Source organism: Rhamphochromis sp. 'chilingali', assembly GCF_963969265.1.
Source record: "Rhamphochromis sp. 'chilingali' genome assembly, chromosome: 1".
Lineage (NCBI taxonomy): Eukaryota > Metazoa > Chordata > Actinopteri > Cichliformes > Cichlidae > Rhamphochromis > Rhamphochromis sp. 'chilingali'.
In genome coordinates this window covers 68,774,859-68,798,712 of record NC_137929.1, presented here as the reverse complement: position 1 = coordinate 68,798,712, position 23,854 = coordinate 68,774,859, and the positions used below count along the sequence as shown (strand labels likewise).

Below are 23,854 nucleotides of genomic sequence, written 5' to 3'. Positions count from 1 at the left end.
CAGTAGAGACACCCTGGTTTCTATTGGTCTACAATACACAAACATTCCACCATGGAGATCCTGAGAGAGAACAAAGGACGCAACCCTAAGCAACGGCCTCGAGGGAAACGAGCCGCCATCAGGAACAGGCTACGGGCTCACGCACACCGCGCACCCATGCCCAGTATCCTGCTAGCCAATGTTCAATCCATCGAGAACAAGCTTGATGACCTCAGAGCCAGAATTAAGTTCCAGGGAGACATTCGGGACTGCAACCTCCTCTGCTTCACCGAGACTTGGCTGAACCCAGCAATACCAGACCACGCCGTGCAGCCGGCGGGGTTCTTTTTGGTTTACCACATGGACAGGACAATGGAGTCGGGGAATTCAATTCAATTCAATTTTATTTATATAGCGCCAAATCACAACAAAAGTCACCTCAAGGCGCTTCATAGATACAGAGAAAAACCCAACAATCATATGACCCCCTATGAGCAAGCACTTTGGCGACAGTGGGAAGGAAAAACTCCCTTTTAACAGGAAGAAACCTCCGGCAGAACCAGGCTCAGGGAGGGGCGGCCATCTGCTGCGACCGGTTGGGGTGAGAGAAGGAAGACAGGATAAAGACATGCTGTGGAAGAGAGACAGAGGTTAATAACAGATATGATTCAATGCAGAGAGGTCTATTAATACATACGGAGTGAGAAAGGTGGCTGGAAAAGAAAAACTCAATGCATCATGGGAATCCCCCGGCAGCCTACATCTATTGCAGCATAACTAAGGGAGGATTCAGGGTCACCTGGTCCAGCCCTAACTATATGCTTTAGCAAAAAGGAAAGTTTTAAGCCTAATCTTAAAAGTAGAGATAGTGTCTGTCTCTCGAATCCAAACTGGAAGCTGGTTCCACAGAAGAGGGGCCTGAAAACTGAAGGCTCTGCCTCCCATTCTACTTTTAAATACTCTAGGAACAACAAGTAGGCCTGCAGAGCGAGAGCGAAGTGCTCTAATAGGGTGATATGGTACTACAAGGTCATTAAGATAAGATGGGGCCTGATTATTTAAGACCTTGTATGTGAGGAGCAGGATTTTGAATTCAATTCTGGATTTAACAGGAAGCCAATGAAGGGAAGCCAAAACAGGAGAAATCTGCTCTCTCTTTCTAGTCCCTGTCAGGACTCTTGCTGCAGCATTTTGGATTAGCTGAAGGCTTTTCGGTGAGTTTTTTGGACATCCTGATAATAATGAATTACAGTAGTCCAGCCTGGAAGTAATAAATGCATGAACTAGTTTTTCAGCGTCACTCTGAGACAGGATATTTCTAATTTTAGAGATGTTGCGCAAATGGAAGAAAGCAGTCTTACATATTTGTTTAATATGTGCGTTGAAGGACATGTCCTGGTCAAAAATGACTCCAAGGTTCCTCACCGCGTTACTGGAGGCCAAGGTAATGCCATCCAGAGTAAGAATCTGGTTAGATACCATATTTCTAAGATTTTCAGGGCCGAGTACAATAACCTCAGTTTTATCTGAATTAAGAAGCAGAAAGTTAGCGGCCATCCAGGTCTTTATGTCTTTAAGACATTCCTGCAGTTTAACTAATTGGTGTGTGTCATCTGGCTTCATGGACAGATAGAGCTGCGTGTCATCTGCATAGCAGTGAAAATGTATGCTATGTCTTCTAATGATACTGCCTAAGGGAAGCATGTATAATGTAAACAGAATTGGTCCTAGCACTGAACCCTGTGGAACTCCATAATTAACCTCAGTGTGTGAAGAGGACTCTCCATTTACATGCACAAATTGGAGTCTATTAGATAGATATGATACAAACCACTGCAGCGCAGTACCTGTAATACCTACAGCATGTTCTAATCGCTCTAATAGGATATTATGGTCAACAGTATCGAACGCTGCACTGAGGTCTAGCAGGACAAGCACAGAGATGAGTCCACTGTCAGAGGCCATAAGAAGATCATTTGTAACCTTCACCAAAGCTGTTTCTGTGCTGTGATGAGCTCTGAAACCTGACTGAAACTCTTCAAATAAACCATTCCTCTGCAGATGATCTGTTAGCTGTTTGACAACTACTCTTTCAAGGATGTTTGATATGAAAGGAAGGTTGGAGATTGGCCTATAATTAGCTAAGACTGCTGGGTCTAGAGATGGCTTTTTGAGTAAATGTTTAACTACAGCCAGCTTGAAGGCCTGTGGTACATAGCCGATTATTAGAGATAGGTTGATCATATTTAAGATTGAAGAATTAATTAATGGCAGGACTTCTTTGAGCAGTTTTGTAGGAATGGGGTCTAAAAGACACGTTGATGGTTTGGAGGAAGTAATTATTGAAGTTAACTCAGAAAGATCAATTGGAGAAAAAGAGTCTAACTTAACATCAGTGGTACTAAGAGTAGCTGTAGATAATATTACATCTGTGGGATGATTACTGGTAATTTTTTCTCTAATGATAAAAATTTTATTTGTGAAGAAGTTCATGAAGTCATTACTAGTTAACGTTAAAGGAATGGTTGGCTCAAAAGAGCTCTGACTGTTTGTCAGCCTGGCTACAGAGCTGAAGAGAAACCTGGGGTTGTTCTTATTTTCTTCAATCAGTGATGAATAGTAAGATGTTCTGGCTTTGCGGAGGGCTTTCTTATAAAGCAGCAAACTATTTCTCCAGGCTAAATGATGATCCTCTAGATTTGTGACACGCCATTTCCTCTCCAGATTACGAGTCATCTGCTTTAGGGTACGTGTTTGAGAATTATACCACGGAGTCAGGTACTTCTGATTTGAGGCCTTAGTTTTCACAGGAGCTACAGTATCCAGAGTTGTACGTAGTGAGGAGGTGAAATTATTAACAAGAAAATCGACCTCTGTTGGGGTAGCGTTCAGATAGCTGCTCTGCTCTGTATTGGTACAGGGCATTGGAGATGATAACAGTGGGTGAATTCTATTCTTAAACTTAGTTACAGCACTTTCAGAAAGACATCTACTTTGATAAAGTCTACTCTTCACCGCTGTGTAATCAATTATTGTAAAAGTAAATGTTATCAGGAAATGATCAGACAGGAGAGGGTTTTCAGGAAACACTGTTAAATGTTCAGTTTCTATGCCATATGTTAAAACAAGATCTAGAGTGTGATGAAAGTGGTGGGTGGGTTCTTTTACATGTTGAGAGAAACCAATTGAGTCTAATAACAGATTAAATGCCATGTTGAGGCTGTCATTTTTAGCATCTACATGGATGTTAAAATCACCCACAATAATTATTTTATCTGAGCTGAGAACTAAATTAGATATAAAGTCTGAGAAATCAGACAGAAACTCTGTGTAAGGCCCAGGTGGACGATAGATGATAACAAGTAAGACTGGTTTCTGAGTTTTACAGCTGGGGTGGACGAGGCTAAGCATCAGGCTTTCAAATGAATTAAAAGTCTGTCTTGGTCTTTCATTAATTAATAGGCTGGTGTGAAAAATTGCTGCCACACCGCCCCCTCGGCCTGTGCTTTGAGATTTCTGGTAGTTAGAATGACTCGGGGGTGTTGATTCATTTAAACTAACATAATCATCCTGCTGCAACCAGGTTTCTGTAAGGCAGAGTAAATCAATTTGTTGATCAATTATTAAGTCATGTACTAACAGAGACTTGGAGGAGAGAGACCTAATATTTAATAATCCACATTTCACTGTTTTACTCTTTGGTTCAGATGTGGATACTGTACTGTCTGTGAATACTGTACTGTTCTTTCTTTGTAATTGTTTATGTTTAAGTTGTTTGTTGCTGGTTTTTAGTTTGTTTTTTGTCTTTTTGGAAGCTGACACAGTCTCTATGGAGATGGGTTTTTGGTTCTAGTGAAACTTATATAATCTACAGCACGCCAAAGTTAAATAGCATGGCTGTCTACCATCATTACCTACTTCAAGTTATGTTAGTGGGAGGCGTTCAGTGTCCAGATGACTCGTGTAAAGGATAAGTAACGGTCATGCAGGAGGAGAGAAGCTGCAGAGAGGCGTGTAAGACTGCAACTCTGCTTCCTGGTCCCAACTCTGGATAGTTATATTTTGGGGGGTTTAATAAATTTGTCCATATTTCTAGAAATGAGAGCTGCTCCATCCAAAGTGGGATGGATGCCGTCTCTCCTAACAAGACCAGGTTTCCTCCAGAAGGTTTGCCAATTATCTATGAAGCCCACATCGTTTCTGGGACACCACTCAGACAGCCAGCAATTTAAGGAGAACATGCGGCTAAACATGTCACTCCTGGTCTGATTGGGGAGGGGACCAGAGAAAACTACAGAGTCCGACATTGTTTTGGCAAAGTTGCACACCGATTCAATATTGATTTTAGTGACCTCCGATTGGCGTAACCGGGTGTCATTACTGCCGACGTGAATTATGATTTTACTGAATTTACGTTTACCCTTAGCCAGCAGTTTTAAATTTCCTTCAATGTCGCCTGCTCTGGCCCCTGGAAGACAATTGACTATGGTTGCCGGTGTCTCTAGCTTCACATGTCTGAGAACAGAATCGCCAATTACCAGAGTTTGACCCTCGGCGGGTGTGTCGCCGAGTGGGGAAAAATGGTTAGACACATGAACGGGTTGGTGGTGTACCTGGGGCTTCTGTTTAGGACTATGCTTCCTCCTCACCATGACCCAGCCTCCCTGTTTCCCCAGCTGCTTGGGACCTGCCGGGGAACAGCTAGCGGGCCTACGCTATCTTCGGCTGCACCAGCTACAGGGGCCTGGCTAGCTACGGGTGAATGAAGGGTGCGAAGCCGAGTCTCCAATTCAGTAATCCTGGCCTCCAGCGCTGCAAATATGCTACATTTGTTACAGATATCATTACTGCTAAAGGAGGCCGAGGAGTAACTAAACATCTGACACAATGAGCAAGAAAGTGCAGGAGGGACAGGTGAAGTAGCCATGGTGCTAATGAGTCGGCTACGAGCTAAGCTAAGCTAGCAAGACAGTACAGAGACAGTGAGTGAATACTTTGGCTATAAATTAGGTAGTGAGTACACAGAAAGTGTGCTTCGGATGAAGCACGTGAAGATTATACTATGAAAGAAGAATGTATTTAAAAGTTGTTAATTAAATTGCTAAGCAAATAAGCTACTCAGAAACACCACTGTGTTTGAGCAGGAACAGGAAGTGATACTCTACCACAGAGCGAGCGAACACCAAGTGACAGCGCCACCAAGAGTGCACCAATGAGGGAAGAAAAGAGGTGGTGGAGTGTGTTTGATGGTGAACAACAGATGGTGCGACAGCACAAACATCTCCCCACTCACATGCTCTTGCTCGCCAATCTGGAACTTTTGATCGTTAAATGTGGCCCTTTCTATCTCCCTCGGGAATTCACTGCGGTCATTGCCTGCACTGTTTACATTCCGCCTCACGCGGACTCGGACACTGCCTTATGTGAGCTGCATGAGGTTCTCACACATCAACAAACACTTCAACAAGATGCCGCACTCATTGTTATGGGAGTAAATCTCAAACGGACATTTCACAACCTTCACCAGCACATCAACTGCCCCACCCGGGGCACTAGGACATTAGACCACTGCACCCCATTCAAGAACTGTTACAAGGCTCAGCCCCTGCCGGCATTTGGAAAATCTGACCATGCCGCCATCTTCCTCATGCCTGCTTACAAACAAAGGTTAAAGCAGCAACCACCAATCAGGAGGGAGGTCGCTCGCTGGACGGACCAATCAGTGACCGCGCTGCAGGACGCACTGGATGACGCAGACTGGGACATGTTTCGGCGCAGCTCTGATGACATCAACATGTTTACAGAAGCGGTTATGGGATTCATCGGGAAACCACCAGAAAGATCTATCATCAGAACTTTTCCCAACCAGAAGCCGTGGGTGGATAAAAACATCCGCGACGCTCTGAGATCACGCACCGCTGCCTACAATGAAGGGCTCGTCTCCGGTAATATGGGCCTATACAAGGCTGAGTCTTACAACGTGCGCAGTGCAGTCAGAAAGGGAAAGCGGAGCTACGGGGAAAAACTAGAGTCACAGCTACGTCAGTGCGACTCTAGGAGCCTGTGGAAAGGACTGCGGACAATAACGGACTATAAAAGACCAGCTTCTTCAATGATGAATGCAGATGCTTCACTGGCTGATGAGCTGAACACGTTTTATGCTCGCTTCGACGCCGCAGCAATTAAAACAACAAACAGCTGCACGCGCTCGGAGTACACCAGTGAAGAAAATGCATTCGTCATCACAGAGCATGCCGTGAGGAACACCTTCAGGAGGGTGAACACCAGGAAGGCAGCAGGACCTGATGCAATCCCTGACCGGGTCCTGAGAGCCTTCGCTGACCAGCTAGCACCGGTGTTCACGGAGATCTTCAACCTGTCCCTGGCCCAAGCTGTGGTTCCCACGTGCTTCAAACAGTCCATCATTGTCCCTGTTCCAAAGAAACAACAGCCCGCTTGCCACAATGACTACCGTCCAGTAGCACTGACTTCAATTGTAATGAAGTGTTTTGAAAGACTGATGAGAGATCACATCACTTCTTCACTTCCTGCTACCATCGACTCACTTCAGTTTGCTTACCGGACTAATCGTTCCACAGACGATGCCATATCTCACCTGCTCCACACATCCCTGAGTCACCTGGACACTGGCAGAGGGAAATATGTTAGGATGCTGTTCGTGGACTACAGTTCAGCATTCAACACAATAATTCCCTCTAAGCTTTTCACCAAGTTGATGGATCTAGGACTCAGCTCATCACTGTGTCAGTGGATCCTCAACTTCCTCACAGACAGACCCCAATCAGTGAGGGTGGGAAAACAAGTCTCCCCCTCCATCTCACTCAGCACTGGAGTGCCTCAGGGCTGTGTTTTAAGTACCTGTGTTCTAGTAACATTGTGAGGAACCTTGGAGACATCTTTATACAGGATATGTCCTTCAATGCACATATTAAAAACATATGTAAGACTGCTTTCTTCCATTTGCACAATATCTCTGAAATTCAAAATATCCTGTCTCAGAGTGACATAGTGATGCACAAATCATGAACGAATCGTTCACTGCTCGAGAATCACTTTACTGACTCATGAATCATGATTGACAAGCCCAACTGACTCACTGACTCATCCCTGTTGCTGTTAGCAAACTAATTCCATTAGTAGAAATATATCTACCTTATAATTAAAATTTTGGGGAAAATACCAACAGCCAGTTTTTTAACAAAAACATTTCTGCCCTGAACTGGAAGAAAAAACCCTGTGCACACATCAAGACAATAGCTGCTTTCTCTGCTAACATGCTCACAGCACATTTTAGCTACTCACCCCCTCCCTCCTGTGCTGAATCATAGCATAAACGAATCACTTATTATTACTTATTTTTCCTAGAGTAAAAGTAGAATGGGAGGCAGAGCCTCCAGTTTTCAGAGCTCTCATCTATTGAATCAGCTTCCAGTTTGATACAGGAGACGGACATTATATCTACTTTTAAGATTAGGCATTTTGCAAAAGCATTTAAATTAGGGTTGGATTAGGTGACCCTTAATCTTCCCTTAGTTATGCTGCACTAGGTGTGGGCTGCTGGGAGATTCCCATGATGCGCTGTTTCGTCTTCAGTCACCTTTCTCTCTCACAATTTGTTAATAGACCTCTCTGCAGGGAATCATACTTGTTATTATTTCTGTGGCTCTCTTCCACCACATGTCTTTTGTCCTGTCTTCCTTCTTTTACACCAGCTGGTCACGGTAGATGGCCGCCCCTCCCTGAGCCTGGTTCTGCTGGAGATTTCTAGCTGTTAAAATGGAGTTTTTCCTTCCTGCTGGCATCAAAGTACTTGCTCATAGGGGGTCATACGACTGTTTTTCTGTTTATGTATTATTTTAGGGTCTACCTTACAATATAAAGTGTTTTAAGCTGACTGTTTTTGTGATTTGGCACTTAATAAATACGATTGAATAAACTGAATTATGAAACACTGAATGATTCCAAGCACTTTTTCTAATTAACTTACAGCCTTCATTCTTTATACAGATTGGGGAGTTGTGGTTTGTCAAATATCAGCTGTGATTATCTGGCAGCAGCACTGAAGTCCAACCCCTCCCATCTGAGAGAGCTTGACCTGAGTAACAACAGCCTGCAAGATTCAGGAGTGGAACAGCTTTGTGGTTTTCTGGAGAGTCCAGGATGTGGACTTGAAATTCTGAGGTCAGTCTCCATGTTTTAGTTGTGGTGAGATGAATATGTTGTGAAAGTTGTGCTGACACTGAACTGCAGACATAAGGCTGATATTATACTGATTCACACTGAGGATCTTCATGGTAAAGACTCCTCTGGTTTAGTCCATTGACTGTAGCAGAAAAATGTTCACATTACAACCCTTAAAAGAAGAAGAAAAATTTTCCACTGATAATTAGCTGTAAAACTCTACTACTCTCCATTCCACCTTAATATTTGGTGGAATGGCACTGACACTGAAATAAAAACCAAAATGGCCATTTGCTTTACAAACAGCAGTCCAACATAAAACATACACACATCATACAAAACACAGTCCGACATCCAAATCTCCAACACTGCCAGCATGAATCATGGGTAAAGGAAAGGAGTAACACTCTGATATTCAGGGTTAGAATGACTTTCATAAACCAAACTGTGAAGATCAAAGCTGCATTCGATAGCTTATATGAATGAATGAGTGGACAAAAGTGGACAGAGATCATTTTCCCAACCTACAACCTTCTTTTTTCTTTCTTTGAAATTCCTAGGTGTTATGGTCCTGGGTCGGTGACCCAGTGTTTTTGTTTTTTGTACTTTTACTTTTGATTTCATCATGGATTGTGACTATTGTGTTTTGGTTTCTTTCCTAGTTTTTCTAGCTCCCTAGTTTTGTGGTACTTCCTGAGTTCAGATTTTTAGGTTTTGTTATTTGGTTTCCGAGTGTAAATTCTGTGCTCCCTCTGTTCTGTGTCTTCCTTGCCTGTGTATCCTTTCTAGTGTAGTCAGGTCTCTGTGTAAAGCCAGCGTCTCTGAGACTGCGTCTTCACGTATGTTTTGAGTTTCCTGTTTTATTGTGAAAGTCTGTGTCTTATGTCAAGGTGTTCAGATTGCATTTCCTCTGTCTCGTCTTGTCAATCAGAATCAGCTGTGCCTCCCTCCTGTGTGTCATTTCCTCGTTCCCATCAGTGTATTTTTAGTGTGTGTTCTCTCATGTTTGTCACTAGTCCGTCTGTGTTTCTTCCCTGCGCTTTCTACCGGAGTCTTCCGTTCAGGTTCGTTTTGTTAGTCATTCCGAGTTTAGGTCACCTTTAGGTTTTGTTTTACTTGCTGTATTTCTGTTTGTGCCACCAGAGTGTAAATAAAGCTCGCTCACATCCAAGCCAGCGTCTGGTTCCCCTCTCACTCTCACCACACATCTGCCACCATCACATTCATCTTTTGTCCTTGTTCTGCATCCCCATCATGGACTTCACTCCTTTCCAAGCCAGCCTCGAGTGTCCTTTAATAAGCTCCTCCTCTGCTTACTTTATCTCTCTTTGAACAAGTTTATATGTCTCAGTCTTTTTCTTATCTCCCTCATAACAAGAAAGCTTCTTCTGACTGAGAACATGTTTGAGTGCTTTACTAGTCACTGGGGAAAACTGTTCCTGTTTTCAAAGTAATCCTCATTTTTCCCGTGTGCTCAGTTTAAGCTCTCTTCAGTACTGTGATCTGATAGATCCAGAGGGGCCATCACATTTAAAAGCTCCACTAACGGAGCCACAACACATCCAATACTTAGTTTGTCATGTTGAACAAACTGGAAGAAATGATTCAAGGACTTAGTCACAGAACAGAGATTAAGATCTCCAAAATAAAACTGGCTGCATCAGGGCATGTAGTTAGTCTGAAAATTCTGCATAGTTTCCTGTTTGAACCGACTTCATGTTGGCTTCAGCTCTTTGGAGTTTCCATTTCCTAAACGTCTACATTCTGAACCTTCTCAGCTCTGAACAGATTATGAAACATTGAACGATTTCAAGCACACACTTGTCTAATAAACGTGTATCTTTAATTCTTTATACAGATTGTGGCGCTGTGGTTTGTCAGAGATCAGCTGTGATTATCTGGCAGCATCGCTGAAGTCCAACCCCTCCTATCTGAGAGAACTGGACCTGAGTAACAACAACATGCAGAATTCAGGAGTGAAGAAGCTGTGTGGTTTTCTGGAGAGTCTAGAATGTGGACTTGGAACTCTGAGGTCAGTCACCATGTTTTAGTTGTTCTGAGATGAATGTGACGTAAAAGTTTTGCTGACTGCAGACATAAGGCTGATATTATATTGATTCACAATGAGGATCTTCTGTTCTGCTTTCTACTTCTTTGGGTTAGTCCATTGACTGTAGCAGAAGCATGTTCACATTCCAAGCAGTGATACTTAACGTATGGCCCGCGGCCCTCCACAAGGTCCCAACTGGGCTACCGAGCTTTCCTAATTTAGATTAACCCTTTGAATCCGGTGGGAGTGGGCACGCTCTTTTTTGCGTAACTATTTTTAAATCCCAGTAGCACTGCAACCGCACAAGCTAGCGCAATAATTGTTTTTGCATATGAAACCAGAGGAGTTGTACTTACATCTTATGCCATCAGCTTGTCCTAAGTCACGGTTTCCTTCCACATAAAGCTTTGCAAAAATTGCATAAAAAGTGCTTGCAGGAACAAAAACATAATATTCCAGAAACACGCTTTGCCGATCTGATCAGCTGTTCGTAACACTTTCCACATTGAAACAGACGTCAGCGCGAATGATCGCATGTCCACCATTTCCTGCCCGAAACCGGAAGTGACGTCATTTTCGCAGAAAATGTAGTTTTTTACTTGTAGGCCTCAAGAGCATATACTGGTGTTTTTAGAAGTCATGTTTGACTTTATGCTTTTCTGAATAGTTTCTGGGATGCTTAGAACTCGAATTGCACTGCTGGAAATAGTTTATTTGCTGTTTTCTTTGCAAATTTGCATCATAGGATTGTTTTTCGTTTTTCCTGCAGTATATAAAAATGGTGTATCTTAAAAATAAAACTATGAAGACACTCAAAATAAATTTCCTGTTATAAACTATTTTTTGCAACTTTTTTGTATTTAAAGTTTTGAGAGATAAACCTCTTAAATTTCTCGAAGTAGAAATATATGTAAAAAAACAAAAATTGATTTTCAATTTTTTTGTAGTTTATTGCACTTTTTTGCAATTAATGTAGTTACTATGCACTTAATGCATACATATTATTAAAATATGGGCTATAACAGTTGTATTGATGTATAGCAACTTGAAATGCTCCCAAAAATGGCTCCACAGCATGTAAAAATATAAAGTAAGCTCTGGCGGACTTGGTTCTATGGTAGGTCTTAAAGGGTTAACTGGGTACTGTTCTTCCTCACAGTTCTAAGTATCAGACACAACAATGAATATTCCGCAGTTTACTTTCTTACGCAGGTCAAAAGCCATGGCACACAACAATTTAGAATAGAATAAATAATAGAATAAAATTAGGTATTGCACCGTGGTGGTGGTGTTGTGTAGTCTGTTAATGGAGTGCATGTGAGAGTTCAGAGTGGTTGTGGCTTTTGGGAAGAAACTATTTTTGAATCTGTCTATGTGCTCATGCATCTGTAGCCAGGTTGAACAGGTCAGAACCAGGTTGGGAGCTATCCTAGATGATGTTTGTAGCTCTGCTGAGGAAGTGGGAGGAATAGATGTCCAACAGGAAGGAGAGAGAACAGCCAATGGTCTTCTGTGGTGTCTTGACTACTCTGTAAAGCCTCTCCCTGTCTGCCATGATGCGCTTCCTGAGGACTCTCAGCCAACTTTACAACTTTTAAAAGCGAAGCCTTGTGATTCCTTCAATAAAAAACACTATTTTTTTTAAGTCTTTTTATGATAAATGCACAACTTGAATGTGAAAAATTACGAGTTTTTTCTCATGATGTGTTTATTTGAAGCTGCTTCCTGTTGGCTTCAGCTGTTTGCAATTTCCATTTTCTAAGCTTCTACATTCTGAACGTTCTTCAGCTCTGAACAGATTATGAAACATTGAATCATTCCAAGAACGCACTTTGTCTAATAAGCGTACATCTTTCATTCTTTATACAGATTGAAGGACTGTGGTTTGTCAGAGATCAGCTGTGGTTATCTGGTAGCAGCGCTGAAGTCCAACTCTTCCCATCTGAGAGAGCTGGACATGAGTGGAAACTACAACCTGCAGGAACCAGATGTGAAGCAGCTGTGTGAGCTTAAGGAGAGTCCAGACTGCAGACTGGAGGTGCTGTGGTCAGTAGAGTGTTGGATTGAGTTTGTGGTGCTTCTGCAGTATTGTACTAAACAGTCAGCATGAAACAAAGATCCAGTGTTTCCTGTAAAGCTGCAGCTTCTCAGTGAAGCTGTGAGAGGAAAATGGTGACAAGCTTCAGGATTGGACACAAACACTTCCTGTTTCTGCCTGACCTTCCTACCTCTATGGTCACTTTATAGTAACGGCTCACATGCTCTGATCAAACACTGTCAACAGCCAATCAGCTCTCTGAAAAAAGCAGCATGCAGACCAATGACTGCATTCATTTCCAAGTTTAAAGCAGTGACGAACACAATCTGTAGGTGAGGAAGAATTTAGTTAGACCAGTTGTTTGGACGGAATTCCTTCAGTGAATAGCAGGAACCATTACATCTGGATTGTTGGGATTGTTTTGGGGTTTCCTAAAGAGCTCAGAGTGGACAGACCGAGGTTATTCTAATGAATGAAAGTCCAAACTAAGACTAGGAGTGAAAAACCTTTTCATGAACTTAAACACTTGTTTATATCCTCTGCTCTTCCTTCTTCTCTCTGCAGGTGGAGGTCATGGTAAACAGGATGGTGTGTGTGCTGAGAGAGGATGAGCTGTGTCCTAGTGATCTATTGAAGTTGAAGCAGCAGTGTAGAGACGCTCTGACTGGGCCATGTTACTGTGAGGTGGAGAGGAGAGGAAAGCTTCATCCAGCAGTGACTAACAGAGGAATGTAAAGAAGTGCAGATGATTGTCAGTGCTGCAGACTGATGTGTGTATCTTTTTTGTGGTGAATTTCCGCAAAATGGTTGGCTCGCCGTCTGTCACGACCATAATCTCATCCAAAATTTTCTGAAATATTTTGACCCTTACGAGCTTCAGCAACGAAGCAAAAATCACCTAATGCAACACACGTATTTAAGTCCTGGACCAAATTCCATGCGGCATGTTGACTCCTATAACAAACTGAAGCCTTTTGGAATCTGTATAAATGGAGCCATTGATGGCTTTTTGAGAGTTTTGATTTGGCTTCATGCCTATTCAACAAACAGTGATGCCAAAATCAACACACATGCACACACACAATGACTGATTAAAAGAATATAAACATGGTTACATAACCCAATGCCATTCAGACACGTAAACAATATGAGCTGCTTGTCCAAAAAACATCCAGAAAAGCAGTCATTGTCTTTTAGTTCCTGGAGATGATTTTTCCAGTGCTGAGCATGATGTTGTCTCAGAGAGGCTAACCAGCCTTCAATACACTGATTCTGATTGCTGGACCCAGTAATAAGAATTACAGAGAAAGAGAGACACAGAGCGAGAAAAAAAAGTTTGCTTTAACACCCACCATGCACATAAACCATGCTCATTATCATTGTGTTCAGGATGTGAAAAAATGTATATTTCATGCATGCATATTAGGCAGTATAAAATCATAATGCCTAAAACAATTCATGTTCAACAATTGCTTTAAATTTTCCACAATATCATGCATCTACCACTGTTCTTGTTGTTGAGTATTTTTGATAAACTCCTCAACAGTCTTTGTGGATGTTCATGTTTTACAAACTGTCTGTGAGAAGCTGGAGACATTTCTGCTCCACATCCACTGAGCAGCTGCTCACTTTTGTTTTAGCCCAGGAGCCCACATACAGAGGTCCTAAGGACACCAACACAGACATTTAAAAAAAAAAAAAAAAGACGTTGACCAGTGTTACAAAATAAACCTTTAGTGGACCAAAATTGGAAGTCCAAAATGAACTTTTAAAAGATGTTACTCCGACGTGACTTTGCACAGTCCGAGTGACATGTAAACATAATGATGTATCAATTGCAGAACACTCATATGAGGTCCGATGTCACATACACACTCCTAACTAACAAAGCTCTATGAGACTGATTTATGACTTATGCTGCCGCCCGTTATTACCGGGCGTCAGCACGTCAAAATTTTCCAAACTACTGATGTCTGTTGTCTTTTTGGTGGTTCCATAATCTGCCTCCAACGGCCATGCACGCTTGTGAAGTTCCTAAAATCACCTCCGATCTAGATCTTTGTCTTTTCAACAGCTCAAATCACATAATGAGGCAGTGACATCATTTCAAAGAAACAAGGCCTCATTTGTCTTTGGTCTATGGGTCTCTTTGGGCCTCAACACAGGCTTCATTTGGACATGCCCCCTGTGCTCAACACAGAAGATACATTTCATCATTACATTAATGCCACATGGAAAGCATTAGCTGCAGTTAATATAATATACTATGATGTATGTGGTTTGTACTTGTGAATCCAGGTAGTTGTGGTATTGCATGTGTTGGATGCACATTTGCTTTTACTGGCTTGGAACCAGCTGTAAAAATGCATCATGTTGACTTTGCTCTTAACTGGTCTTATCATTAAGAGGAGCTGTTTGTATTAGCTAATGTGAAAGCTGTAACAGTGACAGACTTGGTTAAATGAAGGTTTATTTGTCTTCATGAACACATGATCAGATTATAGAGCTCATATGGAGTCATGACACAAACATGGTTTTACCTGCTTTTAGTGACAGGCTTTGTAATTCAAGCTGAGGATACAATGGTGTGAGACAAAGATTTACAGCACATGAAGCAGAAACATTAAAACCTTCACCTTATCTGAACTAAATACAACAAACATCCTGCTACAGTTTAATAATGAACCAATCCAGCAACAATGAAGGAAGAAACCAAGATGTTCCTGACTCTGGTAAAGGAGAGGACATGAAACACAGACTGCTCTCTGCAAATGTCTAAGCTGCAGGTAATAATCTGTTGGTCATTTTCAAATCCAGAGACTGTAAACACTGAGCAGAAACACAGAGTTCACCCCAGAACATCTACATGTCCAGCTAAGAAGTGACTTTAGTTTTAAACTTTTGTGTTTTAAACAAATAAAATTAAATGTCTCATTTTTCCTCTGACTGACCCACTCGTGCTGCCCTCCTGTGGTCATGGCTGCAGACATGTCACAGTCTTCAGTCTTTCCCCCTGAAGCCCACCTCTCAAAGCACACTACATAATCAGTGACCCAAAGCCACACAACCGTACTGCAGTCCCAGCCACACGAAAGGAGTCGAGGCGTTTTTGGCTCTTTCTTGGACCCATCTCTGTTCTTCAGAGTTCCTGATTGAAACCAGGTCATTGTGTTTCTGTCTGCAGTAATTCAAGGCTTCCTCCCAGGTTTGGTTTTGGCTGATCAAAATCAGCTTATCTGCCATAAAATCACAGAAAACATGAAAATGAGTTAAAGCTGAATGCCATTGTGCACTCTGTGGCAGCTTCGAAAGAAACAGCTTTATTTGTTGGAACAAAATATGTCAAACAAAATACTAAACAAACAAAGGAAAAACTAGGAAACTTGAAAGATCCAAGGTAAAACAGATATACAAAGCAAGATGGCAGGACACTGGGATAAAGGAAGCAAAACTGAAGTCAGCACAGGCAGAAAACACAGGGATGGGACTAAAAGCGTAAACAGCCACAGAGACAGAGCACAAAGAGAACAGAAAGGGACTGAAAGAATAACTGGGTAGGTTATTTGACCGACTGGAAATGGTGGGAACAAACATGAAAAACAAGAAATATAGAACTAAAAATGTAAATACTGGAATCTCAAAAGCAATTTAAAGAACTCATACAAAGCTAGAATATGCAAATCCCTGAAATCCAAAAGAACAAGTCATAAAACCATAATAAACACAAAACCCGGACAAAGACCCAGGACTATGATACGGTATGGTAGGTCCAGTTTTAGACAAAGAACAAAGAAAAAACATTTCAGTGATTCTTCAGATGAATCAGCAGCTCTACAGAGAAATCTCTGTTCCAACCATCAGCTAAACATCTTCACCTGTGACAGAAGGTCAACAAACATGCAGAAATAAGTGGCTGAAGAAACACACTGACCTAAATCTTCTCAGTGACTCCAGCAGTTCATCTGTTGGACAAACAGCTGAGATAAATCTGTGTAAACTCACCATCATAGCAGAAGAAAGGCTTTCTTTGGTCACATCCAGCAGAGCTCCATCTTCCTGATCTCTCTAACAGAGTCGTAGCACATGTCCTGTTGTTTAGTCCATCATTAAATGAGTCCCAGTATCTGAAAGAGAAGTTACTCCCATCTGACCACCTCCAGCTGTCTCTGAACAGGCCGATCCACGAGGCTGTAGATTTCTGCAGCGTCTTAAACTCTTCACTGTATATCTGATCGAGTCCACTGGCCAGGTCGGTGTGATGCTGTCTGCAGTAGCTCTGAGCCTGAGTCCAGGTCACAGACGTCTCAATCAAATGAAAGGTTTTATTGTCTTTTATCGTTTCTGTCGAGTCAACAGAAAAACACAAAAACATCTTTATCAACTAATTTGTTTCATTCTTCAAACTGTCTCTTTCAAGAACATATGATATAACACAGATTATAAACTAGATTATAACATTATTAAATATTGTATTATCATATTACTGTTCACACATTCTCACCGTCATAGCAGATGAACTGAAATGTGTCACTACATGGAAAATCTTCCTACTTGTCTACTGTCCTCACACAGTTCTCAGGGTATTCTTTGTCATTTGGCTCTCCATCTCCCCAACAGGTCTTATTTTCAGTGTATTCCTCCCCCGGCAGAGACCAGTGCCACCTCCTGTTGTCTCCTATTGTGATGTTGTACAGTCCAATCCAGGCTTGTGTTTGATTCTGTGCAGAGTCTTGAAGTCTTCTCATGTCTGTCAGGTCAAACACTTTGGCCAGGTCTGTGTAGTTCTCTCTGCAGTATGCCCGTGCTTCATCCCAGCTCATCTCTTCTTTAATAAAGTGGTACTCATACAGCTGACATGTGATGAAGACACACTGACCTGAAACAGAAGAAATACTGTTGAATATCTGCTGATACAAGCAGGAAACTCATGTTCCCATCAAACTGTCCAGTTTACAGGTCAATCCTTGATTGTCTCAGTAAGAGTTCATTTGTTTAATGAGTCCTGATCAAACTAAAGGATTTCAGGTGGAAACAATCAGGAGCCCTGGTAAAATGATCACTCACCCATCAGAAGAAGCAGAAACAGACTCCACTGCATCGTCGCTCTGTCACATGAAAATGACTTTTCTGTCATTTGGAGGAAACAATGAATCCAGCAGCTCTTCAGTGTTTGATGGACACGCAGCACTTTATATTAAACACAGATATCTAGTTTATTACACAGTGCTGTAAGAAATATATGATTGTTCTTAATAAATGATCATCTGTTTAAAATTGTCCATGAAGACAAAAGCAATAGTTCAAATGTGGTCCACACAGCACCTCTGTACACAGACATGAAATGAGCCTGCAGGTTTGAAACTTACATCTGGTTCTTCTCTGGTGTTCATGCAGACAGCTGTGCAGTAAATAACCATCTGTACTAACACACACTGTCTTTGTACTCAGTATTTCAATATTAAGATACAAATCTCCCCCAGCATTTGAATTTTTTTTTTTTTTTTTCTTGCCTGTCCCGTTTGGCTCTTTTGCCATCAGAATTATTGTCTAAAGGCAAAGAAAGATGCCCAACGGATTTACTTTACCAAATTGACCATCCCAGCCTTGCCGTAATGGTCCATTTGATTCACCTTTTATTGTTTATTTTATTTTCACTTGCTGAATACGGGACAGACTTGACTGGGGGAAAGAATGGGAGAAAGAAAGAGGGAAAGAGAAACAGCTGAGAAGAGGGACGGGGGAGAAGGGCAAAAAACAAAAACCAACAGAATGGGCAGAAGAAAAAAATGCATATATCAATCACCTGGATCACCTGTTGAGAAAGAAAAAAGAGAACAAGCAGAAGAAAACAAGAGTAATAGAATAAACAACATCACAATGATATATGGGAATATGACAGTAAATACTAAATATTAAACATTATTGTGCAGCACATAAGATCAACAGAACACAGTGTGCTTTGAGCTAGGAGCCAAAAAGGGTGTAGTTTGTGGGTGTGATCACCCGTGTGTACACCTGTGAGCATGGACGCGCTTGTTTTTAAAAGGTTCCTTCATGTAATGATCTGCTAGAGGGTGTGGGGGGGCCACAGCCCCGTCCTCCAGGGCATGAAGCAGGTATGGAGGAGATCAAAACTCCAGACATCCAGAGGCCCCCAGAACACAAGAGACCAAGGAAGACCAACAGAGGGGCAGCCGCGCCACTGTCCCAGAAAGAGCTGAGGAGAGTCCCAGATGAGGGCTCACCCAGCAGCCGCGGAGCAGAAGCCAGGGGGGGTTGCAGTGATGCGCCCGTGAGCTCCGCCGGCAGCCAGCTGTGCCTGAGTGACCGAGCCCCAGGCCGAGAGGCCGAGAGCACCCCACCTCCGAAGTGGTCCGAGCGAGCCCCAGGCTCCAGGCCCCGATAAGTGGCCGCCAAGGAGTGAGCCGGCGTGTACCTGGACGCCCATCCCCAGACACAAAGAACCACCAACGCACCGATGTCTGAGGGAGTCCGCCACTGGCAGGGGAAGTGGTGGGGGGGGGAGATAGGCCTCCAAACCTTGGAGGGCCTGAGATGTCCCCAGAGAGGTGGCGTCTGATACCCAACCTGACATATAGACACAGACATACAGGCACACACAGACACAAACATCCATTCCCACCCTCATGCTCTCATATACACTTACTCCACACTCAACCAACGTGGAAACAAACATAAACATCGCTGTACACACGATCACACTCCCCAAGCGTACTCTACGAACCGGGTCTAGGTACCCTGCCCCTGGAGGGGGGAACTGCACCCAGACCCAGGTGGTGTAACCCTTTTCCCTGCGGTGGGGAGAGGCAGACCGCCCCGACTCCGCAGCAGCAGGGAGGCCCCACACTCCAGACCGCAGTCGGACGGCCAACTCCTCCTCCTAGCCCCCCCGCTCCAGCAGGCCGCAGAGAACGGGGGTGAGTCTTTGTACTCAGTATTTCAATATTAAGATACAAATCTCCCCCCAGCATTTGAATTTTAAGATACAGACTTTTCCCCTGACACAAAGACACAGTGTAGCTATGTGTTATGAAAGGACACGTTTTTATTTCGCTATGGAAAAAGAAACTACTGAACTTTGAAAGGTTTATTAAGATGAAAGAGGAAGTGTAAATATAATATCTAAATATAACTTCCTACTGTTTGTACAGAGTTATTAATGTGACGGTAGTGCAGGGGAGAACTGTGATAGAAGCTATGACTCGATTTTACATCCCAGGTTTAAACATCAGTGCCTACTCGTCCATGAAAAAGGGCATGTGAATATCATATTTTGTTTACTCCAGTAAATTCTGAAGAAATACCTAAATGATCAACCTTTTACTTCTTAATTTACATAACTAATTAATTGGACACCAAGACCCTTATGAAAAGGATATCGAGGGAACAGTTTACCCTGCCCGGGATAGGGTTACCGGGAACCCGCCCTGGAGCCAGGCCCGGGGAGGGTGCCCGAGGGCGAGCGTCTGGTGGCACAGCCCGAAGAGGAGACATGGGCCCATCCTTCCGCAGGCCCACCACCCGCAGGACGCGCCATAGGGGTCGGGTGCATTGTGTGCCGGGTGGCGGCCAGGAGCGGAGGCCCTGGCGGACTGACCCCCAGCTGCCAAGACTGGCAATAGGGACATGGAATGTCACCTCTCTGGTGGGGAAGGAGCCTGAGTTAGTGCGTGAGGTTGAGAGGTACCGGCTAGATATAGTCGGGCTCACCTCTACGCATGGCTTGGGCTCTGGAACCAGTCTCCTGGAGAGGGGCTGGACTCTGTCTCAGTCTGGAGTTGCCCCTGGTGAGAGGCGGCGGGCTGGGGTGGGTATTCTAATATCCCCTCGGCTTGCTGCCGGTACGTTGGGGTTTTTCCTGGTGGACGAGAGTTTGTTCCCTGCGCCTTAGGGTCGGGGAACGGGTCCTGACTGTCATCTGCGCTTATGCGCCGAGTGGCAGTTCAGAGTACCCAGCCTTCTTAGAGTCCCTGGGGGGGGTGCTGGAAGGTGCTCCACCTGGAGACTCTGTTGTCCTGCTGGGAGACTTCAATGCTCACGTGGGTAACGACAGCGAGACCTGGAGGGGCGTGATTGGGAGGAACGGCCTCCCTGATCTGAACCCGAGCGGTGCTTTGTTATTGGACTTCTGTGCTAATCACAGTTTGGCCATAACGAACACCCTGTTCGAACATAAGAGTGTCCATAAGTGCACGTGGCACCAGGACGCTCTAGGCCGTAGGTCGATGATCGATTTTGGGAGCCACCAGGCTGAAGAAGGAGTCCTATCGGGCTTGGTTAGCCTGTGGGACTCTGGAGGCAGCCGACAGGTATCGACAGGCCAAGCGGAATGCGGCTCGGGCAGTGGCTGAAGTAAAAAATCGGGTGTGGGAGGAGTCCGGAGAGGCCATGGAAAAAGACTTTCGGACTGCCTCGAAGAGATTCTGGCAAACCGTCAGGCGTCTCAGGAGGGGAAAGCGGTGCTCTACCTGCACTGTGTATAGTGCTGGCGGAGCGCTGCTGACGTCGACTGAGAAAATTGTCAGGCGGTGGAAGGAATACTTCGAGGACCTCCTTAATCCCACTGACACGTCTTCCGAGGAGGAAGCAGAGTCTGGGGATGAGGGGAATGACCCGCCAATTTCCGGAGGCGAGGTCACTGAGGTAGTTAAACAACTCCTTGGTGGCAGAGCCCCTGGTGTTGATGAGGTCCGCCCCGAGTTCCTGAAGGCTCTGGACGTTGTAGGGCTGTCCTGGTTGACACGCCTCTGCAATGTTGCGTGGAGATCAGGGGCAGTACCTGTGGACTGGCAGACCGGGGTGGTGGTCCCCATCTTTAAGAAGGGGCACCGGAGGGTGTGTTCCAACTACAGGGGGATCACACTCCTCAGCCTCCCTGGGAAAGTCTATGCCAAGGTGCTGGAAAGGAGAGTTCGTCCGCTAGTCGAACCTCGGATACAGGAGGAACAATGCGGTTTTCGTCCTGGTCGCGGAACACTGGACCAGCTCTTTATCCTCTCCAGGATACTTGAGGGTGCATGGGAGTTTGCCCAACCAGTCTACATGTGTTTTGTGGACTTGGAGAAGGCATTCGACCGTGTCCCTCGGGGTGTCCTGTGGGAGGTGTTGCGGGAGTATGGGGTGTCTGGCCCATTGCTACGGGCCATTCGATCCCTATACAACCGTTGCAAGAGCTTGGTTCGCATTGCCGGCAATAAGTCGGACTCGTTCCTGGTGGGTGATGGGCTCCGCCAGGGTTGCCCTTTTTCTCCAGTTCTGTTCATAATTTTTATGGACAGGATTTCTAGGCGCAGCCAAGTGGCGGAGGGCTTTCGCTTTGGTGGCCTCAGAATCTCATCTCTGATTTTTGCGGATGATGTAGTTCTGTTGGCTTCATCGGGTGAGGGCCTCCAGCTCGCACTGGAACGGTTCGCAGCCGAATGTGAAGCAGCGGGAATGAGGATCAGCACCTCCAAATTTGAGGCCATGGTTCTCAGCCGGAAAAGGGTGGAGTGCCCACTCCGGGTCGGGGATGAGTTCCTGCCCCAAGTGGAGGAGTTCAAGTATCTCGGGGTCTTGTTCGCGAGTGATGGGAGAAGGGAGCCGGAGATCGACAGACGGATTGGGGCTGCAGCTGCAGTAATGCGGATGCTGCACCGGTCCGTCGTGGTGAAGAGGGAGCTGAGTGTAAAAGCGAAGCTCTCAATTTACCGGTCAATCTACGTCCCTACCCTCACCTATGGCCACGAGCTATGGGTAGTGACCGAAAGAACGAGATCGCGGATACAAGCGGCAGAAATGAGCTTCCTCCGAAGGGTGGCTGGCCTCTCCCTTAGAGATAGGGTGAGAAGTTCGGCCATCCGGGAGGGGCTCAGAGTAGAGCAGCTGCTGCTCCACATCGAAAGGAGCCAGCTGAGGTGGTTCGGGCATCTGACAAGGATGCCCCCTGGGCGCCTCCTGGGTGAGGTGTTCCAGGCATGTCCCACCGAGAGGAGGCCCCGGTGCAGACCCAGGGGCAGACCCAGGACACGCTGGAGAGATTATATCTCTCGGCTGGCCTGGGAACACCTTGGTGTTCCCCCGGATAAGCGACCCGGCCTCGGATAAAGCGGATGAAGATGGATGGATGTTAGCCCTGCAACAGACTCGTGACCTGTCCAGGGTGTACCATGCCTCTCACCCTAAGACAGCTATTAAAACCCAAACAAAAGGAAATAAACATCACAGTATAAGAAATTACCTGAATTGTCTAAATCTAATTAATCTAATTTGAGCTGATGCTGATTTTGTTCAGGAACAGGAATCCAGTGTAGAGAGGCCCAGATTGAGGTAATGTGCTCCTTCTGTTTTGTGCCAGTAAACAGACGATCAGCTGCATTTTGGACCAACTGGAGACAATAAAGAGAGGCCTGCTCCAAACCAAAGTGCAGAGAATTGCACGTAGGCCATAGAGTTTACTTTGGGTCTGAGAAGACCACCTTCTGTAAAGAGGACTGACTGTAAATGCATGACACACACTTCAGATCTTTATTCGTAAAAACTTTTGAAATCCATGGAAATTTTCCTACCACTTTATGGTCCTGGGATACTTTGTGATGGTTTATCACACAAAATCTCCCAAAACACATTTAAGGTGGCCGTGGTAACATGATAAATGTAGAAAAGGGAAAGAGGCTTAAACACATTTACTGTGAACACTTTGACTTGTTCCCTCCCTCTCCTCTCTGGAGGGGAGAGGGAGGGGAGACAGGAGGACAAAGGAGGGGGGAACAACTAAGCTGTAGTGCCTCTTCACTTCACCGTGCAATTACCTTTTGTGCAATACTTTTTGTTAATAGTCAAAGGTGCAATAGACTCCATATTTGAAATGTGCAATTCACTTGTATTTTTATTTTTATTTTATTCCTATTTATTCTATTTATCCCCTTTGTATATTTTATCTATATATGTCTTTGTATTTATATATGTGTGTATATATATAATATTCTGTAACTCTGTAACTTCTGTCAGTGTTGTGCTTTTTTGGAAACCGAATTTCACAGAGGAACCCACCCGAGGGATTAATAAAGTTTTATCTTATCTTATAATGATCTCGTTCTTATATGGTTACATTTGTTGCTGCTGTCCCTTTAAATAGTAAATAATTAAATGTTCTGGACTTCCAGTAAATCTCAGCATTGCATGTTCAGAGCCTTTTGAATTTCTTTTTTTTAAGATTTTTGTGATGCAACTGTAGAATAGTGATTTTTATGCCTTCAGTTCAGTTCACAAACTGCATTGTAAAACGTTTCTGTATTAAAGGTGAGGTTTCAAACATGTGATTGTTTTTATAATCATTTTTTTTGCCTGTCCCATTTGGTTCCTTAGCCGTCAGAATTGTCTGAAGACCAACAAGGAGACCCAATGGATTTACTTTGCCAAATGGATCATCGTGGCATTGCCGTATTGGTCCATTTGATCGACCTTTGTTGTTATTATTTATTTTATTTTATTTTCAGTTGTTACAGATGGGACAGACATGAGTGAGGGATAGGAAAGGGAGAAGGAAAGATGAAGGAAAAGAAAAACAGAAGGGAAGAGGGACA

General features: G+C 44.1%; 2 protein-coding genes and 1 long non-coding RNA gene across 3 annotated transcripts in view; 2 read left to right on the top strand and 1 right to left on the bottom strand.

The window, feature by feature from the left end:
- Window positions 1-23,854, top strand: part of LOC308395936 (NACHT, LRR and PYD domains-containing protein 3-like) — a 352,248-nt gene that overhangs the window by 23,187 nt on the left and 305,207 nt on the right. The gene's annotated exons all lie outside the window — the stretch shown is intronic.
- Window positions 52-14,104, top strand: LOC308400546 (ribonuclease inhibitor-like; the record flags this gene model as incomplete). Its single annotated transcript, XM_080888311.1, has 5 exons — window positions 52-320; window positions 8,008-8,181; window positions 10,040-10,213; window positions 12,101-12,269; window positions 12,834-14,104. The coding sequence occupies 5 exons, from the start codon at window positions 52-54 to the stop codon at window positions 13,002-13,004; spliced, it is 957 nt and encodes a 318-aa protein (XP_080744437.1). The 3' UTR covers window positions 13,005-14,104.
- On the bottom strand, window positions 14,842-17,724 carry LOC308405991. The gene is made up of 4 exons (XR_013973438.1): window positions 17,334-17,724; window positions 16,771-17,145; window positions 16,272-16,610; window positions 14,842-15,505 (listed from the first exon to the last, which is right to left on the bottom strand). It is a non-coding gene; the product is annotated as an uncharacterized lncRNA (long non-coding RNA).